This window comes from Myxocyprinus asiaticus, chromosome 17 (assembly GCF_019703515.2).
Source record: "Myxocyprinus asiaticus isolate MX2 ecotype Aquarium Trade chromosome 17, UBuf_Myxa_2, whole genome shotgun sequence".
In the NCBI taxonomy this organism is placed as follows: Eukaryota; Metazoa; Chordata; class Actinopteri; order Cypriniformes; family Catostomidae; genus Myxocyprinus; species Myxocyprinus asiaticus.
In genome coordinates, this window is record NC_059360.1 from 25,136,207 (window position 1) to 25,161,066 (window position 24,860).

At 37.2% G+C, this 24,860-nt stretch overlaps 1 protein-coding gene across 1 annotated transcript in view; it reads left to right on the plus strand.

Annotated features, from left to right (window-relative positions):
• Nucleotides 1-24,860, plus strand: part of ush2a (Usher syndrome 2A (autosomal recessive, mild)) — a 344,744-nt gene that overhangs the window by 54,741 nt on the left and 265,143 nt on the right. Inside the window, exons 6-10 of the mRNA XM_051723371.1 lie at nucleotides 2,407-2,591; nucleotides 5,716-5,937; nucleotides 9,021-9,114; nucleotides 18,645-18,840; nucleotides 23,674-23,804. Of these exons, the coding sequence (XP_051579331.1) occupies nucleotides 2,407-2,591; nucleotides 5,716-5,937; nucleotides 9,021-9,114; nucleotides 18,645-18,840; nucleotides 23,674-23,804 (828 nt within the window). The remainder of the gene's footprint in view (nucleotides 1-2,406; nucleotides 2,592-5,715; nucleotides 5,938-9,020; nucleotides 9,115-18,644; nucleotides 18,841-23,673; nucleotides 23,805-24,860) is intronic.

Genomic DNA, 24,860 nt, shown 5'->3' on the forward strand with positions numbered 1-24,860 from the left:
ATCTTATCACGTGGCTTGTTGAGCGCGTTGCCACGGAGACATAGCGCGTGTGGAGGCTTCACACCATCCACCGCGGCATCTGCGCTCAATTCACCATGCGCCCCACCGAGAACAAACCACATTATAGCGACCACGAGGAGGTTACCCCATGTGACTCTACCCTCCCTAGCAACCGGGCCAATTTGGTTGCTTAGGAGACCTGGCCGGAGTCACTCAGCACGCCCTGGGATTCGAACTAGCGAACTCCAGGGGTGGTAGCCAGTGTATTTTACCACTGAGCTACCCAGGCCCCCGAAGTAATCACTTTTCTTTGCATGATACATTGACTGCATTTATACGATAGCCTATGTCGGCATTAGCTAGCTATTGTATAATTTGGTGGATGATGACAGTAGCAGTTTATAAATTAGACTGTACATTATAAATATGTTGACCTAATTCAGTATTGATGTGATTCCATCACAACTGTCATTTTGATATATCGACACGCTATTGTTTTATAATATATATATATATATATATATATATATATATATATATATATATATATATATATATATATATATATATATATATATATATAGCATATGTTTTCTGTATAACCAAGTTACGTTATACTAATGAATGGGTCTTTTTGCATTATCGTGAACATTATCTAGCATTCATTTCATGTGTTATTGTAGTTTACCTTGCTGAATAATTACAAAGCAAGGTAGCTTGCAATTCAACAGCGTTAGCAGTCAAGATCAAGTTAGCTAAAATTACACAGATCAATCCTTATTTTTTTGGCTTACTCAAAGCTTGTGTAGGAGTCGGTGTTGTGCTGGGAGCCGGACGTTTGCTGGATTCCATCTCTAAGATAACGTTACCTAGTGTTGCAGTTTGTTGTCGCTGTTGAATAGCAGAAGCACTGAGGCAAGGCTCTCGGGAGCGTGCATAAACGTTACATTCTTTGGATTTTCCCGTCAAAAGTGGCATGCTCCCTTCGCATGAAAATCAGTCTACAGGCTAAAATAGGCAACCTAGGAAGTCTGGGAAGGGCTCATTTTTTAAGTTGCGTAACAAGCCATTCACACATTGGCAAAAAAAAGGCGAATATTACATGAAAAGTGTTACATATTGCACATTTAAAGGGTGGACAAGTCGAAATAATTTTTTGTGATGATCAATATTATGCCTCAAATGCTGTCAACAGAGCTTACATTTTATTGAATATTCATTTAATCATATTCCGTCAGTTGTTCGTCTTGCAAAATCGTCATGGATTTGGAGTGAACAGGCCACAGCTGTTTAGTTTAGGTCACAGTTGTGAACCATGATTTGCCATTTGCTGTTCAGAAGTAGCCGATAATGGGTGGGGACATTCTTTTTCTAAAGATAATTTTATTGGTTTTACCACTAAATGATAATTTGTCAACTTTCAGGTGTACACTAGCATAATGATGACCTCAAAGCTAACACTTATTGATTAAAAGTCACAAAAAAATATACAGTAAGGTTGCAGCACCACTTCTGACAAGAGTTATTAGTAAGACCACACAGCAAAACGATAGCTCAGCAGATTTCCACAGTATTTGAACATTCTCAAAATGTTGTCATTCTCAGAATTTATCATATCGCTTGCTCATTGCATGTTTGTGATTTTCCACATTCAGATTGAATTTTAAAAGTCTTAAAAGTTTAAATAAAAGTTACATTTGGAATAGTTTTGATTAATTTGATGGTTCTCTCACATCTATTTAAGGTATTAAAGCATATACATTTCACAGAATTCTTTTTCCACACAATTAACACAAGAAAAATGAAAGAAATTGTGCAGATTTCTTATGGACCTGGCTATAATTTTGGGTTTACAATGAGTTTAGGTTAATATTATATAATATTAACTGACTTCGCTGAGCATTATTATAGGTTATCTAATGTTTAAAGTAAGCTGCAATATAAACAACCCGATTTTTACTTTGGAATTTTAGACACCAGTTGCTTCTTTTCCATTTGAATACACTAAAGCCAACCTAAGGTCCTTTATGTGTGTGTAAGTGAGTCGTCCAGTCATCCACGTGACTAAGCCAAGCCAAGCAGAGAGTCCAGCTGTAAAGCAGTAAAGGATGAATCCAGCTCTACCTCAGTTTCTCCTCTCAATAGCAGATAAAACGCACCACCACACAGACTTTGAAGTGTCCACTTAGTCAAAGCTGCGACCAGTTTCTCAACAAACCCCTCAAAATGAAGCCACAGAGGGAGAGAGGAGAGTAAAGCAGGGCTTCAAGCTGTTCTTCAAAGCATCACAGTGCTTTAGGAGGCACTGGAGCATTGACTGTTGCTGTGCAGATAATAGATAATCCATTGCTGTTTAGTATTTCATGCATATTTCCCCTCTGTCAATTTTGCATGCTTCCTTTACAGGTTTTCTACGTGATTCTCCAATTTCTCAATGCCCAGCCTGAAGTGGTTCACATTCAAAGGAAGGCGACCGGGAGCTTGGAATGGAAAGACTGGCAGTTCCTGGCCAAGAACTGTAGCTACTTTGGGATGGAGGATAACGGGCCTTTGGATCGTCCAGATTCTGTAAACTGTCTGCAGTTGCCCAGGTTCTGTACACACACATACACACACACACACACACACACACACACACACACACACACACACACACACACATATAGACACTTCCATGTGTGTTAGTCCATCCACAGGGGCTTTTGACTCTGATTACAGTCCTTCAACAAATGATTCCTGCTAGCTAAGCTGCATCAAAGTGAGTTGAGACAAGTTCCCTCTTTGATAAAAGCAGTGGATTGTAGTTTAGTGGGAGTCTAGGAGCTTTTGGAGGATCTAACAGGAGAATGGGGTCTTGGCTGCAGTCCAGGCTGCTCAGATCTGATCTCTGCTGTCCTTGGCCACAATCAAGACAGTGGAGCTGCTTAACTCTTATAGACCACACAAGGACCTAGCTTCACATGCATACAGAGTGAATGAGAATAGTAATCTTAATGAGTTTTGGCTGATAAGGTTATAGTAACAGTTACGTTTATTTGTTTTTTATGACAATAATTATTTAAAAGAAAAATACATTGTACCAGATTAGTCACTTCTAGAGGTATTAGGTACAAAAGATTTCTACTTTGAGAGATTCAACATTTGCCCCCTTTTTTTTTTTTTTAAGTCTTTTTACACGAATCAGTAGATAGTAATTATTTGCTGTCAAGAAAATGTCCTTGTCCTATTTCACTCCAAAATCAAAAGAAACAAATAAGAAATTGTATGTTGCATATAGAAAATGAAGCCTATTTTAGGACCATTAAGATTTTTTAAATTGTCACATTATTTTCATGACAGTTATGCACATTTTATACCCCCCCCCCCCCCCCGACAATTCTCATTTCCACAATGCAAAAAAATCATGGTCATTGTGATATTTAACAGACATTTTTAAAAATTGTAAAATAGTTTTTAAAGTGCAAATAATTCTACCTACAACAATTTTTCATCAACAGAATCCCATAAAAGAATACTGTTTAAAGTGCAGTGTTATAGGTTACATTTTAACTTGATTCATGAATGTTTAAACTATAGGCTATACATCCTGCTAAGTTTGCTCATACTTGGAGCAAAGTAATACTGGCCAGATGTTTCAAACCCCATATCTCTAAACAACTACAGTTAAAGTCAGAAATTTACATACACCTTAGCCAAACACATTTAAACTCAGTTTTTCACAATTCTTGACATTTAATCGTAGAAAACATTCCCTGTCTTAGATCAGTTAGGATCACTACTTTATTTTGAGAATGTGAAATGTCAGAATAATAGTAGAGAGAATGATTTATTTCAACTTTTATTTCTTTCATCACATTCACAGTTGGTCAAAAGTTTACATACACTTTGTTAGTCTTAGTAGCATTGCCTTTAAATTGTTTAACTTGACTCAAACTTTTGGGTAGCCTTTCACAAGCTTCTCACAATAAGTTGCTGGAATTTTGGCCCATTCCTTCAGACAGAACTGGTGTAACTGAGTCAGGTTTGTAGGCCTCATTGCTCTCACAAGCTTTTTCAGTTCTGCCCACAAATTTGCTATCGGATTGAGGTCAGGGCTTTGTGATGGCCACTCCAATACCTTGACTTTGTTATCCTTAAGCCATTTTGCTACAACTTTGGAGGTATGCTTGGGGTCATTGTCCATTTAGAAGACCCATTTGCGACCGAGCTTTAACTTCCTGGTTGATGTCTTGAAATTTTGCTTCAATATATCCACATGATTTTCCTTCCTCATGATGTCATCTGTTTTGTGAAGTGCACCAGTCCCTCCTGCAGCAAAGCACCTCCACAACATGACGCTGCCACCCCCATGCTTCACGGTTGGGATGGTGATCTTCGGCTTGCAAGCCTCACCCTTAAACCTCCAAACATAACAATGGCCATTATGGCCAAACAGTTCAGTTTTTGTTTCTATAGACCAGAGGAAATTTCTCCAAAAAGTAAGATCTTTGTCCCCATGTGCACTTGCAAACTGTAGTCTGGCTTTTTTATGGCAGTTTTGGAGCAGTGGCTTCATCCTTGCTGAGCAGCCTTTCAGGTTATGTCGATATAGGACTCTTTTTACTGTGGATATAGATACTTATCTACCAGTTTCCTCCAGTATCTTCACAAGGTCCTTTGTTGTTGTTCTGGGATTTATTTGCACTTTTCGCACAAGACTACGTTCATCTCTAGGAGACAGACTGCGTCTCCTTCCTCAGCGGTATGATGGCCACATGGTACCATAGTGTTTATACTTGCATACTATTGTTTGTACAGATGAACGTGGTACTTTCAGGCATTTGGAAATTGCTCCCAAGTATGAACCAGACTTGTGGAGGTCCACAATTTTGTTTTCTGAGGTCTTGGCTGATTTCTTTTGATTATATCTATCGCTATATTCTAGCGATCACGAGGAGGTTACCCCATGTGACTCTGCCCTCCCTAGTAACCGGGCCAATTTGGTTGCTTAAGAGACCTGGCTGGAGTCACTCAGCACGCCCTGGGATTTGAACTAGCGAACTCCAGGGGTGGTAGCCAGCGTCTTTACCACTGAGCTACCCAGGCCCCCTAAAAAATGAGTTTTAATTACTTCAACCTAAGTGTATGTAAACTTCTGACTTCAGCTGTATATTTTTAAACCTGCATTAGTGAACATTTCCTCTCAGTTGTCCTGAGATGCCAAGAATAAACCTTTGCTTTTCCAGTTCCTTTGTTATTTGTTCATTCCAGTAGCTTGTGACATGTATAATTTTTAACCTCACAGATTGTTGCCCTGCAATGTCAAAATGTGAATTTCTCTTCCAATCACTCACACACTCAAAGTTTAGATGTAGGAAAATGTTTTTTACTTTTTTTTTTTATTTATTCAAATAATGCATGTCACAGTTTCTACAGTATTTGTAACACTAAGAAAACACGATTTTCCATTTAATGAAATTTTCCAGATTAAATACAAGTTAAGCTCTATTAATACGTGTGGCATGCTTTCAATTATCATAGAAAATAATTTTGAGTCAGTCTCAGCTGTAAAAACAAACAAACAAAAAAATCACATTGACAGTTGGGGCTAAGTCTATGGGGCAAGTGTACAACAACTGTGACCCCATAGACTTTCATTATAACTGTGTTTCTGTACATGCATTTGTCAAGTTAAACTTTTTCTTATAGTCTGTCTTTTGTCTGTGATTTCATCAGTGATATGCCTTACTACCGTGGAAATATCACCTTCAGCATGCTGACCCCTGAGCCGAACCCGCGACCAGGTTACAACGACTTCTACAACAGCGCTACCCTGCAGGACTTTGTAAGAGCCACACATGTGAGAATCCACCTGCACGGCCAGTACCACACTCAAGAGAGTGCGGTACCTTTCCGCCACCGCTACTACGCAGTGGACGAGATCACCATCAGTGGCAGGTTCGAGACCAGCGGCATTTAGTTGCCCGTCAACCCCAATCAACAATCAGCCGACATAATCGGCCCCTTTGCCCCATGATTAATACTCCCAGAAACAAAATTTGTCATACATTTGTATACTTTGTTTTAATTTTATTGGATTTTTGTGTTTGATGAGAAAATTAGCAGGCTGATATGGCAGGATAGTTCAGACTTTGGGACGGCAAATCACTATCAGGTTCAACACCAACATGAAATAGCAGAGAAATTATGTTTGGTGGTTTGACATGGTTGAATGGGTGATCTACAGTATGACATGTCTGTTATTAGCCACAGAATGTAATGCCATATTAAACACACTTTTGGTACTCTAGTTAATGTCAATGAAATTACAGCGACATTAAAAGGCACTTTTTGAAATCACTCACTTTTTGAAATCACTCACTAACTTTTTGGTTCAGTATTGTCAGTTGTTTTCCAGTAAAAAAAATCCATGAAACAAAGTAAATTTACTTGAGAAGCTAAATTGCGTAAGATAGCAAGACTTTTTCCAGAGAATGTATATTTAAGTGAATTTTTCTTACCTAATTGGCAAATAATTTTTTCTTGTTTTAAGCATAAACCACTTTATGTTTTGTTGGAATTATGCTTAAAACAAGAAGCAAACTTTTGACAACTGGGTAAAAAAGAAACAATTCAAGATATAATCTCTTAAAACAAGTCTTATTATCATATGCAATTTTACTTCTCAAGTGAATGTATCTTGTTTTAAGGATGTTTAGATATTTCTACTGGAAAATAAGACAAAAATACTGGTTAGTATTGGCAGTGAAACGTAGCAAGAACTTGTATTCTCTTTCTCGGAGGCTTCAGGGAAGTAGCTAATCAGTCTGAAATGTTCTTTTATGTCCCTCAAGGATGTCGAATCTGTTCTTTTGTCTCTTCAGAAGCCGAGACATGGTGTTATATCCATGTATACCTTCAGACATTAAACAGTCACTGTTCTTACGACTATGGTAATTATGTCATTATGCAGGCAGCTGTAATATGGCTTGCTCTCGCTGTGCGAGTCTGTCTGAACGAGAGAGAGAAAAGGCAGCTTTAATTAAGAGCTAGTTAAACTGGCAAAGACGAAATCGAGATTTAGAGACTGTGAAATCTCATCATCCTCTGACATTCAGAGATGTCCCCCACCCTCCCCACCTTTTCGCTTTTTTTCCCGTATGCCTCGTCTTTCAATCTTCTTTTGCTCTCTGAGCTCATAAGGCATCGCAGCAGCCTTGCCAGCAAAACAAAGGTGGAGAGTAAACAGTAGTGGATTCCCCCCCTTTAGGGAGACTGACAGTTCAAACCCGTGAGAAGCTGAGAGAGGATGTATGTGTGTTTGGGGACTAAAATGTTGGTAAATTCTGTCTTTGAGGTATTCTGACAGGGTGTCAAGCTGTGTCTGGGAGCATTAGTGTCTACTTCATGCTCATACGGTAATAACCTCCAGCAATAATGACAGCCCTCTTTCTTTTCCACTCTCTTGTTTGCTTGTTATGCTGTTTGTTTGAGTAACGGAGGTGAAGGGTGCTGCTTTTAAAGGGGAACTGTGTAAACATGGGCGGGTGATAATGCGGAATAAGGGCCCTTGAGAATGAATAATTAAAGCGGTGACCTGCAGGTGCGTGTTCCGTCTGATGGAGACCTGTCAGGTCTGATGTTTTACATTACGACACACCGTTGATATTTCCACTGGCATTTATAAATGTTGAATGCGAAAGTCCTATTAACCATGCACAGAGAGAATGAAGGAATGAAAGACGGATAGGGAGGTGGAGAGAATAAGAAAAGGAAAGAGAGAGGCTTAGATTTTGTTGTTGCTGACCCTGTTGCTTTGTTGAAACCTGTTTCATATTTCCAACATGTAATTTTTAGTAACACACCAAAATGAAAGATCTTGCCTGTAATGTAACAAATTATTATCAGACAGGGTCGAAAACCAAAGGCGAAACCGAAAATGAATTTTAAGTTAGCAATTTTATTGGAATAACTATATAAATTCTATTAATATTCTAATATTTTTTCATTGTAATTACAGTCTGTTCTTCCTTCAATTGTTGACTTTAAACAAAAACATTTAGGCTCCAGGAGTTGTCAGAATATTGCTAAAGTCAACATTAAATCCAAATTGACCATATTTACTTAATATGTGTTCCTGGTTTCATTGTGAGCAGTTTATTAGGGCACGTTATTCCAAAGAAAGAAAAAAAGATTGTCTTTATAATCTTTGATCAAAATATAGCAACTTGCTCCACCTCTGAAATGACTTTCCCCCCTTTTCTGACTCCTCTCCTCCAACCGCCTGTCTCCATTCTAGTTTGCAATGACCACTTTCCATGATCCAATCAATTCCTAATTAATTGGATTTTTAAGTTCCGCTCTACAATTATTTTCTCATTGAATATCCTGTTGTACTCATAAATACGGCACATTACAGAAGTAAAATGTGTGTTAATACCATCATATATTCACTTCAAATAAGATTACAAGTAGTGGCTGAGATTTTTGTACATTCCTTGTCATTTTAGTGAAAAAGGAACACAGATAGCACTTTAATCATCATAAACTACACATTTAGGGGCCATTTACTGTAGACCGAACATGTTTGTTTCGCTTAAAAAAAGCTAGACGCAGCGCAATGAAAAGACCAGAATGCAGTTGTCTCGAGATTTGCTTTTACAAGTTGATCATTCTCTTTAACCTGACACAGCATCTAAAAATGCATTGCTCTTGCTTTAGATGTGATGCAACAGTCAAAGATGTCCATATAGCCCATAATTACATAGGAAAAACAATTGAAAAACAGCACTGATAAATGCAAATATGCATTCGGTGTGAACGGCCCCTTTTGATCATATCCTTTTCCCTGAGCTAATTAAGTGATTTCTCCAAATACCTGCTTCCCTAAGCATTCAAGCAGTATGTGATACTCCACTGCCTATGTGAGTCCAGATTCCTGTGTTACCTTTCGAATCAGTTCCATTAGATGTGTGATAACAGGAGCAATGGAGATTCTACAGAAGGTTGCAACATTTAATTGTGTCTCTTTGTCCCCTCAGGTGCGAGTGCCATGGCCATGCAGACAGCTGTGACACTAGTGTGAGCCCGTACCGCTGTGCCTGCCTCCCAGAGAGCCACACACATGGAGCTAATGTGAGTCCCGCAGGGGAGGCCCCCTTTTAATTAACCACTTCCCTTTAATGACGTGCAAGAGTCCTCTTTAATGAACAACATACTCAAAAATAGGCCTTAATGGAATGACATGGTAAAAAAGCACAGAGAGAGGGAGGGAGGAAGGAAAGTAGAAAAACAAGAGAGAGGAAAATTATTCACGCACAGCTAAAGAGCTAAAAGAAAAAGAAAAAAGAAAGGTGAAGCAGAAAGGGAATCGGTTTTGTGGGCAGCAATGCTCTAATCGTCCTGTCCCATCAGCCCCTGGGTGTCTTACTGATAAGTCCAGCAAAGGTAATTATATCTCAGGGAGAGCTCTGATGACACAAGCTTCCAATACTCACACTTTCATGAATTCCATAATTCACACTCCACACACACACACACACACACACACACACACATGTTGGTGCGGCTGTCCTTATGAGGACTCTCCATAGACATAATGATTTTTATACTGTACGAACTATAGATTCTAACCCCTAACCCTACCCCTAAACCTAACCCTCACAAAAAACTTTCTGCATTTTTACATATTCAAAAAAATATCGTTTAGTATATTTTTAAGCAAGCTGAATTATGGGGAAACCACATTTATAGCATAATACCCTTGTAATTACCAGTTTGTAGCCTAATGTGTCCTCATAAACCACCCAAACCCACACACACATATAGTTAAAAACAAATCAAATAAATGTCTGTCATCATTTATAAACCTCATGTTTTTCCATTCTTATATGACTTTCTTTCCTACATGGAACACAAAAGGTGATTTTAGGCTCAGTCACCATTCACTTTCATTGCATCTTTTGCCTTATAATGAAAGTGAATGATGACTGAGTCTGTCAGACCCAAACATCCAAACATTCAGTCTAACTTCTCGTTTTGTGTTCCATGAAAGAGAGCAATTCTTACTGGTTTGGAACAACATGAGGGTGAGTAATAATTTTCATTTTAGGTTAAACAAAATCAAAAACAAAAAATGCCTCGATGATTGAAGTCAACATGAAATAAAAATTGTCCATTCTTACTTAAAGGTGCTGTAAGCGATTTATGCTGTTCTACTTCCACGAGACTGAGCCGTTGAATTAGCCACGCCCCCTCTTTCCAAAACACTGCACTCCAAAGATACCAAATGAGTTTTATTGAAAACCGGCATCATGCAGAAATGGTTGTTAAAAACAACACCAGCAAAATAGTGCCCTCAACTGACAACTGTTATGAACAACATGTTATAAAATGGCAGTAAGCCTCAATAATTCGCTGCAACTACAATACTATGAGAACGCGCAAAATGATTGACAGGTCAAAAATGTCAGAGACCACAGCCCGCGGACACATTTTTGTTTGCTGTTTACAGAGTCTAGAGCTGTCACAGAGACTGGTGAGATACATTTGAAGTCAGAAGTTTACATACACTTAGGTTGAAGTCATTAAAACTAATTTTTTAACCACTCCACAGATTTAATATTAGTAAACTATAGTTTTGGCAAGTCGTTTAGGACATCTGCTTTGTGCATGACACAAGTAATTTTTTCCAACAATTGTTTACAGACAGATTGTTTCACTTTTAATTGACTATATCACAATTCCAGTGGGTCAGAAGTTTACATACACTAAGTTAACTATGCCTTTAAACAGCTTGGAAAATTCCAGAAAATGATGTCAAGCCTTTAGACAATTAGACATTTAGCTTCTGATAGGAGGTGTACTGAATTGGAGGTGAAACTGTGGATGTATTTTAAGGCCTACCTTCAAACTCAGTGCCTCTTTGCTTGACATCATGGGAAAATCAAATGAAATCAGCCAAGACCTCAGAATTTTTTTTTTTTTTTGGGCCCCCACATGTCTGGTTCATCCTTGGGAGCAATTTCCAAATGCCTGAAGGTACCACATTCATCTGTACAAAAAATAGTATGCAAGTATAAACAACATGGGACCACGCAGCCATCATACTGCTCAGGAAGGAGACACATTCTGTCTCCTAGAGATGAACGTAGTTTGGTGCGACAAGTGCAAATCATTCCTAGAACAATAGCAAAGGACCTTGTGAAGATGCTGGAGGAAACTGGTGGACAAGTATCTATATCCACAGTAAAATGAGTCCTATATCGACATAACCTGAAAGGCTGCTCAGCAAGGAAGAAGCCAATGCTCCAAAACTGCCATAAAAAAGCCAGACTACAGTTTGCAAGTGCACATGGGGACAAAGATCTTACTTTTTGGAGGAATGTCCTCTGGTCTGATGAAACAAAAATGGAACTGTTTGGCCATAATGACCATCGTTATGTTTGAAGGAAAAAGGGTGAGGCTTGCAAGCCGAAGAACACCATCCCAACCGTGAAGCATGGGGGTGGCAGCATCATGTTGTGTGGGTGCTTTGCTGCAAGAGGGACTGGTGCACTTCACAAAATAGATAGCATCATGAGGGAAGAAATGTATGTGGATATATTAAAGCAACATCTGAAGACATCAACCAGGAAGTTAAGCTCGGTCGCAAATGGGTCTTCCAAATGGACAATGACCCCAAGCATACCTCCAAAGTTGTGGCAAAATGGCTTAAGGACAACAAAGTCAAGGTATTGGAGTGGCTATAACAAAGCCCTGACCTCAATCTGGTAAAGAATTAGTGGGCAGAACTGAAACGGCGTGTGCGAGCAAGGAGGCCTACAAACCTGACTCAGTTACACCAGTTCTGTCTGGAGGAATGGGCCAAAATTCCAGCAACTTACTGTGAGAAGTTTGTGGAAGGCTACCCAAAACATTTGACCCAAGTTAAATAATTTAAAGGGAATGCTATCAAATACTAACAAAGTGTACAGGTGCATCTCAATAAATTAGAATGTCCTGGAAAAGTTCATTTATTTCAGTAATTCAACTCAAATTATGAAACTCGTGTATTAAATAAATTAAATGCACACAGACTGAAGTAGTTTAAGTCTTTGGTTCTTTTAATTGTGATGATTTTGGCTCACATTTAACAAAAACCCACCAATTCACTATCTCAAAAAATTAGAATATGGTGACATGCCAATCAGCTAATCAGCTCAAAACACCTGCAAAGGTTTCCTGAGCCTTCAAAATGGTCTCTCAGTTTGGTTCACTAGGCTACACAATCATGGGGAAGACTGCTGATCTGACAGTTGTCCAGAAGACAATCATTGACACCCTTCACAAGGAGGGTAAGCCACAAACATTCATTGCCAAAGAAGCTGGCTGTTCACAGAGTGCTGTAACCAAGCATGTTAACAGAAAGTTGAGTGGAAGGAAAAAGTGTGGAAGAAAAAGATGCACAACCAACCGAGAGAACCGCAGCCTTATGACTGTCAAGCAAAATCGATTCAAGAATTTGGGTGAACTTCACAAGGAATGGACTGAGGCTGGGGTCAAGGCATCAAGAGCCACCACACACAGACATGTCAAGGAATTTGGCTACAGTTGTCGTATTCCTCTTGTTAAGCCACTCCTGAACCACAGACAACGTCAGAGGCGTCTTACCTGGGCTAAGGAGAAGAAGAACTGGACTGTTGCCCAGTGTTCCAAAGTCCCCTTTTCAGATGAGAGCAAGTTTTGTATTTCATTTGGAAACCAAGGTCCTAGAGTCTGGAGGAAGGGTGGAGAAGCTCATAGCCCAAGTTGCTTGAAGTCCAGTGTTAAGTTTCCACAGTCTGTGATGATTTGGGGTGCAATGTCATCTGCTGGTGTTGGTCCATTGTGTTTTTTGAAAACCAAAGTCACTGCACCCGTTTACCAAGAAATTTTGGAGCACTTCATGCTTCCTTCTGCTGACCAGCTTTTTAAAGATGCTGATTTCATTTTCCAGCAGGATTTGGCACCTGCCCACACTGCCAAAAGCACCAAAAGTTGGTTAAATGACCATGGTGTTAGTGTGCTTGACTGGCCAGCAAACTCACCAGACCTGAACCCCATAGAGAATCCATGGGGTATTGTCAAGAGGAAAATGAGAAACAAGAGACCAAAAAATGCAGATGAGCTGAAGGCCACTGTCAAAGAAACCTGGGCTTCCATACCACCTCAGCAGTGCCACAAACTGATCACCTCCATGCCACGCCGAATTGAGGCAGTAATTAAAGCAAAAGGAGCCCCTGCCAAGTATTGAGTACATATACAGTAAATGAACATACTTTCCTGAAGGCCAACAATTCACTAAAAATGTTTTTTTTTATTGGTCTTATGATGTATTCTAATTTTTTGAGATAGTGAATTGGTGGGTTTTTGTTAAATGTGAGCCAAAATCATCACAATTAAAAGAACCAAAGACTTAAACTACTTCAGTCTGTGTGCTCTGAATTTATTTAATACACGAGTTTCACAATTTGAGTTGAATTACTGAAATAAATGAACTTTTCCACGACATTCTAATTTATTGAGATGCACCTGTATATAAACTTCTGACCCACTGGGAATGTGATGAAAGAAATAAAAGCTGAAATAAATAATTCTCTACTATTATTCTGTCATTTCACATTCTTAAAATAAGTAGTGATCCTAACTGACCTAAGACTGGGAATGTTTTCTACGATTAAATGTCAGGAATTGTGAAAAACTGAGTTTAAATTTGGCTAAGGTGTATGTAAACTTCTGACTTCAACTATATGTCATGACACTTTTTGCAGTAATATCTTTCAGGGATTAGGACATTTTTTTGCACACCATTCCATGAAAAAATCACTTACAGAACCTTTAAATGAATGATTCACCCAAAAATGGAAATTTTGTCATTATTTACTCATTCTCATGTTGTTGCAAAGCTGTATGACATCCTTTCTTTCTTTTGTGGAACACAAAAGGTGAATTTCTGTAAAATATCCTGGCCTCTCTTTTGATTATGATGAGGTTGAATGAGGACTGGGACTGTTAAAATCCAAAATGACTTTTATTATATTTAAAATAACATTTTAAATTTAGGTCGTTAATCACTTAAATATCATAATATCCTGTGATCTGAGCATCACTGCTGTGTGCATTTTCCATTTCCCTTTTTGATTTGTAACTAGTAGCGCCTAATAAACATGCAGAAAAAAAAGAAAAAATCTAGAGCAAATAGTTTTCCTAAAAATGTATGGCAACATATGTGGACATCGGGACTAAACTGTGCCATTGTAAATAATAACAAGCTATAGCAAATCAGATTTTTTTTTTTTTTTTTTTATCAAATTGTTTATCATGTTTCCAGGAGTATTGGTTATTCATGTTTTGGAAATGTTATAGACATTACATCAGAAATTAGCATAATTCATTCTGATTTAAAGTAATGGCCAGCATCATCCAATCCAGCTTTAGGATAAACCCATTGATTCTCAATGTGGTACTGCACAGTAAATATAGTATTTCTAAGGAAAAGATGTGCTAAAATACACATTAGTGTACATTTTGTTTAATCTTTCGGCTCAAACAGGTTTCAGTGTAAAAACTTAATTAGGTTTCGTACCAGATGTAGCTTTGTTGCCGTTTCTCCCAAAGACAAACTCCGCTGCCATGTTGTTTTGTCACATGACTCTGTGCGTCAAAGGTTTACCCCCTAACTGACAGCACAGAGTCTTCTGAACTGAGATCAGTCAGTTTAAATGAATTTATTTTATGTGTTACATATAGCAAAGCCAAAATACAATGTCCACGCATGTGTAAACGGGTCACACAAGGAATTAAAGTAGATGGCACTTTTCACAAATCGGTCAAGTCCTGATAGATACAATCAAGTCCCACCCTACATTTTTTTCTCATTTCACTCATAAATGTCGCATTTAGAAAAGTAAAATCAGTTGCAAACACCATTTCATGTTAAAAATGTATTTAAGGAACTACTTCTTTCCAATATTTGTCACTTCACTATACTTCCTATTGAGAGTCGGCACATTGTCCAGATCGCTACATTCAATTCTGAACATTGTGAGCAAGTCCCAGGATTAAACTTTTAAACCTGATGTTTGGTGATTTAAATTATTCACCAGATTTCATGCATTATTTAGGTCCAGACATGGCACACTCTCTCTGCTGCTGCCTCTGTTGTTGTTTTCACAGAAACAAACAAGGGCCACATCTAACACATAGAAGCTGAAATTGTTTGTGTGTAAATATGATAAATATGAGTTGTCTCACTGCCCTAAACGCCCCTAGACCCAAACACCTGGCTCCGAGGAGGGACTGCCGCCTGCCCCGAAGCTATCTGCTGTGTTTGCTTATAACCGAGACATACAAATCTCAAACTGGCCCCTTCTAGTGTTTGCTTCCTCGTAATATCCCGGTGCGAGCCAGTGAAAGTGCTCTGGTGTCTTGTTTTTATTCTTCAGTGCACATTGACTGTACTGATTGTCACTCAGTTGGAAAGGGAGTGTTAGAAATCACATTTGTGTCTATGACGTGTGGCTCTGTGATTCTTGCGTTTTCTTAGTCATTCACATTCAGTTGGCAGAGACAGTGTTTCTCTGCTCACTGCCATGCCTCCTATTAATGCCCTAGCCACATTCCAAAGCAGTCAGCCTTCAGCAGGCATTTAGATAATATCTATTAACAAATTTGTGCTTCTCTTTATCCTCTCTCTGTGCAGGAGTGTGTATGTGTGTCTCTCACAGGCCATAGAGGCCTGATGCTAATTACCATTATAGAAGGTCCTTTGCTGCAACTCTGTTGTTTGATTCTATGTATTAATAAGGTTATTTTAACAAGAGGTTGTAACTCACACAGCAAAATCCTGTAAAAATTTTATTAAATTTTTTATGACGATATTTAAAATGCTGAATTAAAACAATCTAAAGCACCGTTAACACTGCCAGCGACATTGTAACTTGATATCGCTAGTCCTGCACTGTATGGCGCTAAAGAGCGTTCCTACTGCTGATTGCTCTAACGTTATTGGAGGGCTTCACAGCTGGCCATAGCTTTTGAAAATCTGATCACAGATGTGATATATTCTAATTAGATGAGGAATCAGTTTTCTTGCAGCTAAAAAATACGCTCGAATACTCGACACGCTCACATCTTGTTGCCAACAGTCGCTGTCGTTTGTGTTGTCGGAAGTCACTTCACTCTGATTGAACATGAGTAAGACAGTGTCTTTTTGTCACTGCGAGTTGCTGGCAGAAAAGGGAATATTTAGCAATATATCCAGGCCGTTCTTTTCCATACAATGAAAGTGAATGGGAACTGGGGCTGTCCAATTTGTGCACTGTATTAGAAAGTCTTTTGAAGCCATACAGTAGCTTTAAGTGCAGAAAAGATCATTATTTTAGTCATTATTTGCTGGAAATCCCCCTTAGCTCTCAAATATCATTCAAACTTGCACACATTCAAACCTGGTGTGTCACCTGTGGTAAATATTTAGCGAAAAACATCTTAACATTTCAATATCGGACATACTTTTTCAATATATTTGATCAAATTTATATGAGGTAAGAATTAGGAAATTCCACTCCCCCATTTACCATAAGATTTAAAGTTATAATGTTATAATATCAACTTCTTAGTGAGTAGATGTGCTTGGTTCTGTCCTGATCCCTGAGGACTTTTCTACAGTGAATATAAATGATGGAGAAGGCCATTTTTGACCATGCATTGCTAAAACCTTGCATTTTCAAACAGGGTAAAGGTTAACTGTAGGCTCTCTCCTGGTGCAGCCACACTCAGACCTTTCCTGCAGGAGCGTGAAATTAGCCGTGGCATTCACAGAGGCCTTTCACATGGGATGAAGGTTCTTTCCCCACTGGAGCCTGGCTACTCTCCACCTAATACACTGGAGACGAATACAAAACACACAATACCTGCAATTACTGTGGTGATGTTCTATTTCAGAAAGTTGTACATTTTTGTGTGAGATCCTACAGTTAGATTTACTCTTTAGCAACTTAATTCAATTTACCTTATTGATCAGCTTTGGACCACAAAATAAATTGTCCGGTTAGAGCTGGCTCTTGTAGTTTATTTACAGTACATCTACATTTAGGTCCTGGGCAGACACTTTCTCACCAAAGGAACTTGAAGTAAAGAGCGCAGTTCACATTAATGGCAATTACTAAAGCAATTAATTCTTTGTTTTTAGTCTTAAAAAAAAAAAAAAAAAGACCATACATTAAAAGTCTTAATATTCTTATAGTTTGAAATGACATTCAGTGATATCACCAACATAATTTTTTTATTATTATTATATTTTGGCCTTCTATTAATAGCCAAATAGCTTCATTAATATCTTAATTTCTCTACTAAAAGTAGATAACCTTGACTCAAACCTGTGTGTAACTTGTGATCACCATGGCTAAGTATAGCTCCAACACCAGCAGAGCATTTTTGATTTTTGCTGTACTCTGCTACACATTTTTGATATGTAAACTAATGACTCAAATATTGGCAAAATTGAGGTCTTGTGTTTATAAAAATGTAAAATAGCAAAATATTGATATTTACAACACAACTGATATGATCCTGAAGCAGTTGTGTTCCATTAAATGTTTTTTAGACAGAACAACATGTATAGAACAATCCAGTTTCTATACATGCTTCCGATCTGTTCATATTAAGACTATACAGTATATAGGCTACTGTGACATGGTTAAGTACATTAAAGTGTAAATGTTTATGCCAAAACTTTAGTATCTGTTTGCTCACAATGAAACTACTGTACATTCCACAAAAACGTACTGTGTAAATATCTAAATCCCTGTATTGTCTGGTCAGAACCCTGACTGGCATAAATGGTTGTAGTGGTGGGTGGTCTGTGTTTGGCTCCTCCAGCATCCAGCCTGCTGAATTAGCAGTTCCCTCCAGGCTCACGGCCCACTACAGCTGCCCAAAAAGTGGCCCATTGACACAGTGAGACTCTGCCACAGCTTGAGCAGTCACTGGGGAATCCTTAGCTTTTTATAGTACATTTTTGATCATTTCATCTGATGCCTCCCATGTTCTTCGTAATTTGTAATGACTGTTCATGACTGAAAAATCAAATGCTTTGCCAATAAAGCCGCAAAAAATCATTTTTCTCCTTTTCCCTCTCTGTTTTGGTCTCTCTCTTTCGATTTTTAGATGTTTGTTCAATAAAAGAGCCCTATTAAAATAGTTTTGTTGTTGAAAGTCACTCAGACTTGTTTTCGCTTTTTTGTGCTGATTTTGGGGGAAAATCAGAGGAGTTTTGTGGAATGGATTTAAAAATGCTAAAATGGTTTAAAAGTACTACACTCTTATTTGTAGCTGAACACATTGTCAAATTAGCCAAAATGTTTAGAACATAAACATGCAAGGGAATGTGAAGGACTTTGTGAATAACAGCTGATCCAATTCTGTGGAAATCTACTTCTGTTCTGCGTGCATTGATTCTTATAATAAATTAGCTGTTTTTTGTTTTTTTTTACTTGTACATATGGATATTGTGGGGACATGGGGACTTTAACTTATCATTGAACCTTGAGGCCTCTTCTGGATATTCCCTGAAAATTGCTGATAAATGTGTATGTAGATGATGTACTGTATGTAGATGTGCTCTGATCTTTCACTCTCTCCTACAGTGTGAGCGCTGCTCTCCTCTCTTCAATGACAAGCCCTTCAGAGCTGGAGATCAGGTACATGCATACAACTGCCGCCCATGCCAGTGCTACGGCCATGCCTCTTCCTGCCACTACAATAGCAGCCTGGATCCTCACCCTGGAGAGCACTTCCATGGGGGTGGAGGGGAGTGTGACAACTGTACACATAATACCACAGGTAACTGCAAATTATGTTTTTTAGAGTGTAACTGTATTATAATATTCCTACTAGAGAAACAGTAGGGTCCAAACGTCTGTAACCACATTGAAGGCCACTAATCAAAGAAGCAATTGCGACATTGAGAATGTTAAGACTCCAAATGATAAATTTTCCTTTTCCATTCTAAAATCATGTTGGGATAGCATGGATCATCAGGTTAGGCACAGACTTGTGGAGTCCATGCTGGAGTGCATGCTGTTAGTAAAGCAAAAATATGGGCATACCAAAAACTAAGACATTTTGAAATTCATGATAATTTTGTTATGCATATAATTTACAGTGAAAAACTTAATTTGGAGGAATGCAAAATAGGAGAATTTTCACTAGTGTTCTTAGACTTTTGGGTCGCACTGTGTGGGTAGGTCAATTAATCATCCATTGTTTTTGTCATTTTGGGATTATTGTCATTTGCCAGTTAACAGAAGTGAGTCAGCGTGTCCAAAATATTCTTATGACCTTGTCAATGGATAATGCACATTTTCTAGTTTTTATTTTTTGTGAAGTTTGTGTAAATATTGTGTAAATACTTGTAAAATTATTGTTATATTAGCATTATATCGGCTATCAGCACCCTGCTCTCTAGATATTGGCATCATTTATTGACAGAACTGAAATGATCAACCCCTAATTCCCACTTCTTTCATATGTTTTATAAAATATTTGGCAGCACTTTATTTTAAGGGTCCACAATAATGCACTAGTTAAGCATGAATAAGACAGTAATTAATAATTAACTGAATGTAGAGTAAGGCTATTTTAGCCATAATTTACAACTTATTAAATATCTTATATTTTTGTGTAGAAAGAAATGTAATTAATGCTCAATTTCAGAGATCATATATCAAGTTTATTAAACATTATTAAGACAGTAGTTAAGGGTAATTGGAATTGGCTTTACAAAGCTACTAGTAAATTAATAACAACTTGCCCCCCGTTCTAAAGTGAAAGTATAACCTACGTAAGTTATGGGTTTGTTTTACACGTTTCAATTACAATAAGTTTACTGCAAATACTGTAATCACCTAATAAATGTTAAGCAAATTAATAACTTAAGTGTAAGTAAATGTTTCACTTCAGAACAAAGAGTCATATTGTCTTTAAGATTTTAGCTATTCTTTGGTAACAATTTAGTAAAACCAATACTAATTAGCCATAATTACTGTTTTAATATATTTAAATAAACTTAAACTTTAAATAAATGCAAAACAAACCTACAGTTTAACTTGAATAGGTACAATTTTCACTTAAGAACAGGGGGTCAAGTTGTCTTTAAGATATTTTAGTAAGTTATTAGTAACAGCTTTGTAAAGCCAAAATCAATTAGCCTTAATTGCTGGCTTAATATTGTTTAGTAAACTTAATATATATATATATATATATATATATATATATATATATATATATATATATATATATATATATATATATATATATATATATGTACATACATACATGTACATACATGTACATACATATAGTCTGAAACAGAGCAGGGTAACACTTTATAATAACTACTCGATATAAAGTATTTGTAAAGTATTAGTTTGTAGTTAATTGATCATTTATAAATTATTGTTCCTACATTATTAGTACATTAATAAGTTACATATAAATAGTATGTTATTTTTTTCTATTCACTTTAGCAAATGATTTAGTATTGTTTAATAATTTCATATATAGGCAGTTTGATAATGTTTTTTATCCTTAGTAAACAACTTGTTGATCATACCTTACTAATGTATTTTAGTTGATGCAAACCAGTGGTAAAGAAGTGTTTATGAGAACATTAAGAAAGCATAAATTCATAGTTAATAAATATATTGAATATGTAATGAATTGGATACACATTTCTTCTTAATTAATGTGTATATTAATGTTTTAGGAACACTTACTATTATATCAATTAATGCTTAATAAAGGTCGTAATAAAGCACTTACTAATGTCTAGCTAAGCATTTTGCGTGACCTAATCTAAAGTGAGAACTATATATGCCTAATTAAACATTTATTAACATGGTTCAACAGTAAGTATGGCCAGCTGGCCCGGGGCCAGTGTGAGAGTTTAGCCCTTTCAGGCCAGTACTGCGTTGTCACTAAATCTTCCGTTGATCTTGTAAATGTGTTGTACATGTGTCCTAGTCTGATTATTAAACCACAGTAGCCTGCGATTTCATTTAAGAAATATCTAGTTTTCTCGTGTTTCACGCTTCAAAGTGATGTGTGAAGGCGTTGACCCACTAAAAACATCACGTTATGACTTCTGTAATCTGTGTATTAGATTACAGAAAGTGAAACGCTCATTTAATGCGAAGCGTGCAGCACATTCCAGACTATTTATTTCATGAAACTGCAGCCTCTTACGGTGTACCAATCAAACGACCACGTAGCGAACTGCTTATCCAGCAGTGTGAAACTTCCATCAAACAGACAGAAACTGACACAGTGATCAATCAAAATATAAGCTTGGTTTAAATAGATGCGTGAAATGGAAGAAATTATGAAAAGAAAAATATTACTACTGGATAGTAAAAAAAATTAATATTTATTTTAATAATAATAATAATAATAATAATTATTATTATTATTATTACTATTATTATTATTATTATTGTTTAGTATATTGATTAGTATTACTGTTGTATCAGGAATAATTATATTTTAGCAAATTTCACAAGCAAGTGCGCTGTTGTACTGAATGTACTGTAAGTTTTTAATTTATACAGTGATTCTCTGTTGTGCTTACGTTATTTGCCAAAATATAACTGTTTTAGATTTAGCTGTGAAGATGTTATTGAAGAACTTTATTTGATAAAATAATTTCATTTGATGAACTCTTTATGAATTCATTTGATTAGTCATATTTTGATAAAAATAATTAATCGTTTAAACATGGAATTCAGAAAAATAAAATAGAAAACAGAATTTGGGAAGACAAAGCAGAATTAGGAAAAAATAAAAATAAAATTATGCCTTACAAACTTAAAAATTTGCATTTTCTTTGAAGTAATACAAGTTGTTAATGTATTGAATATCTACTTTTGCTCATTGAAACGTGTCATCAAAGTGGTGATTTGGCTAAAAAAAATTTCTATGAGAGACAAATCTGTCTTCCTGTAGGGGGTGCCTCCTGGCCTGAATCCTGAAAGCTGAATTCTTTGTTGATCAGCATTCAAGTCTAAGAACGTTTTTGTCATACTGCAGACATTTGTACATTAAATACTGTGCTTGGATATTTTTACTGCAAGGATTCGTACCTGAGATACAAATCCGCCCATGCAGTCTCTGGAAAATGATTACATAAAATGCCCTATTCAGTAACCACAAACTACTGTTATTGTTCCATCCGGCCCAGCGCTGAGAAAAGTAACATGTACAGCATGACAACGTCACTTGAACACGGCAGCATTATAGTGAGGAAATTTGCACTAATGAAGTTTAATAGGCACTGAATTGGCAACATATAAAATCAATAATATAACGTTACATGCACTTTCCTATTTCTGTTTTTTTTTTTGCCATTTCATCACTGTCATGCAACCGTGGAAACGTGCTGGCTGTTTTCAGAGCTCGCGAACAGACTGTAGTGGGATTTTTGGACTTTCTTTCTGGAATCAGATTAAATTTAGGTCAACTGGTGAAACTGAATTAAACAGTAATTTTAATTGGTAATAAAGAGAAGTCTGCTTATAAAGTGGTTTTTCCTATTATTCCTGTACTTTTGTGTTGTCTTTTTTCTTTCTTTTTTTTTTAAGATTTAGTGTCTGTTTTGAGCCTTTGTGATTGAGATGCTATGGAGATGCTTATTTCAGGGCCAAGTTTTCAGAGTAATGGATCATTAATAAATGTATAATTAGGCATATACAGTACTCACTTTAGGTAATGCAAAATGCTTAGTTAGCAATTAATCAATGCTTTATTACGACCTATATATTAAGTAATAATTGCTTTAATAGTAAGTGTTACTAAAACAGTAACAGATACATTAATTACATTTAAATGTAAATCCAATTAATTACAGTACATATATAATTTCTTTATTTACTATGAATTCATATTCAATTCAATTTAAAAAAAAAAACATTATCAAACTGCCTATAAATGAACTTATTAAACAATAATAAATCATTTGCCACAGTGAATATAAACAAGTAACAAGCTGTTTGTATGTAGCTTATTAATGTAGGAACAATAGTTTATAAATTATCAATTGACTATAAACTAATGCTTTACAAATACTTTATACTGTGTAGTTATTATAAAGTGTTACCCAGTTCAGTTATGTATTATTTACTGTCTTATTCATTCTTAACTAGTGCATTATTCTGAACCCTAAAAATAAAGTGTTACCAAATTATTCTTTTTTTTCCAATATGCCATGCCTAAAAGTACCAGAGTTCAATCAAAAACCAGAGAGTGTTCACCATAACAGCTAAAACAATTAACAATAATGTTATGAAAACATCACAAAGCAAAGCAGAAAAATCTAAATAATGCATCAGAGCGAAAGCAGATGGACATTTAATGAAGTAAATCAGGCCATGCTAACAGGTTTATTGTCTCATATGCTGGGCATCAGGCGCAGTGGCAGGTAGGGATGAAAGAGAACATTAAAATGGACACCTTAGAAAATTACACATCTCTCCCAAGACTGCAGTTTTTTATTTGAAATCATAGTCCTATGATATGATTGAATTTTAATAGGTTGACATCAATTTCTCCCTCCCCCAAATATTCCCTTGAACAAGCACACGCACTCACACATACTCATGCAGTCACTCTTTGGGTTTAAAGGGAGGAACTGTGAGCGGTGTCTGAGTCTGTTCTACAGGGAGGTGGGTGCACTATTTTGGGCCAAGGATGTGTGCAAACCATGTGAGTGCCACAATGCTGGGACTGTCAGTGGCAGTTTGGAATGTGAGCCGGTAAGTGTAGACACACACATAATAGATACAAATTAAAAGTTATTTCTCCACTGTTTGTGTGTCTGTTTATTAAGCATTTTGACAATCTTTTTAGCAAGTGATAAGAGTGTAGTACATTAAAAAAATGTTCCGGATTCATTACAAGTTTAGCTCAGTCAACAGCATTTGTGGCATAATGTTGATTACCACAAAAATTATTTTGACTCGTCCTTCATTTATTTAAAAAAAGATTACAGTGGAAGTGAATGGGGCCAGTCTGTAAACATTAGAATACACACAGTTTCAAAAGTATAGTCAGAAGCAGGGCTTAACATTGACTTTTTGGCTAACCGGCCACTGTGGCTAGTGGTATTTCAAAGTCACCAGCTACTCAATATTTTCAATGGCCAAAATCCCACGTCCCACAAAAAGTGATAAACTAACTTGAGACTGTAACTGCTCGAATTTGTTTTGACAATTTTTTTTATTTTTTTATTTTTTATATTATACAAGAATAATATAAAGTTCTGCAGGACAAAAGCCTAATGATTTAAGTCACCTCTTAGAATATCTGAAGGCAAACATGACCAGTTAACTGGAGTAGGACAGAACAAGAGGAAAACTTTGTTAATAATTTGTCTTTTGGCTATGGAAGTCCAGATTTTAACCTTGACGTGGCTACATGGCATGACGTGGTAACATGGTATGGCAGTATCCTGACTTGGCCTTGGTAGGCGTGGATGCTGACTAATTGGCCGTGGCAGGCGTGAGCGCTGGTTCATAGAGTGGAGGCGGGCCTGGACCATGGAGCAGAGGTGGGCCTGGACCATGCAGCAGACTCAGGCGTGGCTATGACATGGCATGGAGCAGACTCTGGCATGGCTGTGACATTGCATGGAGCAGACGCTGCCATGGCTGTGACATGGAATGGAGCAGACTCTGGCGTGGCTGTGACATGGCATGGAGCTGACTCTGGCATGGCTGTGACGTGGCATGGAGCTGACTCAGGATCAGGGGCAGAAGGTGGTGCAAGCTCTGCGACCATGACGTGGGACCCTGGCTCGTCGACCATGACGT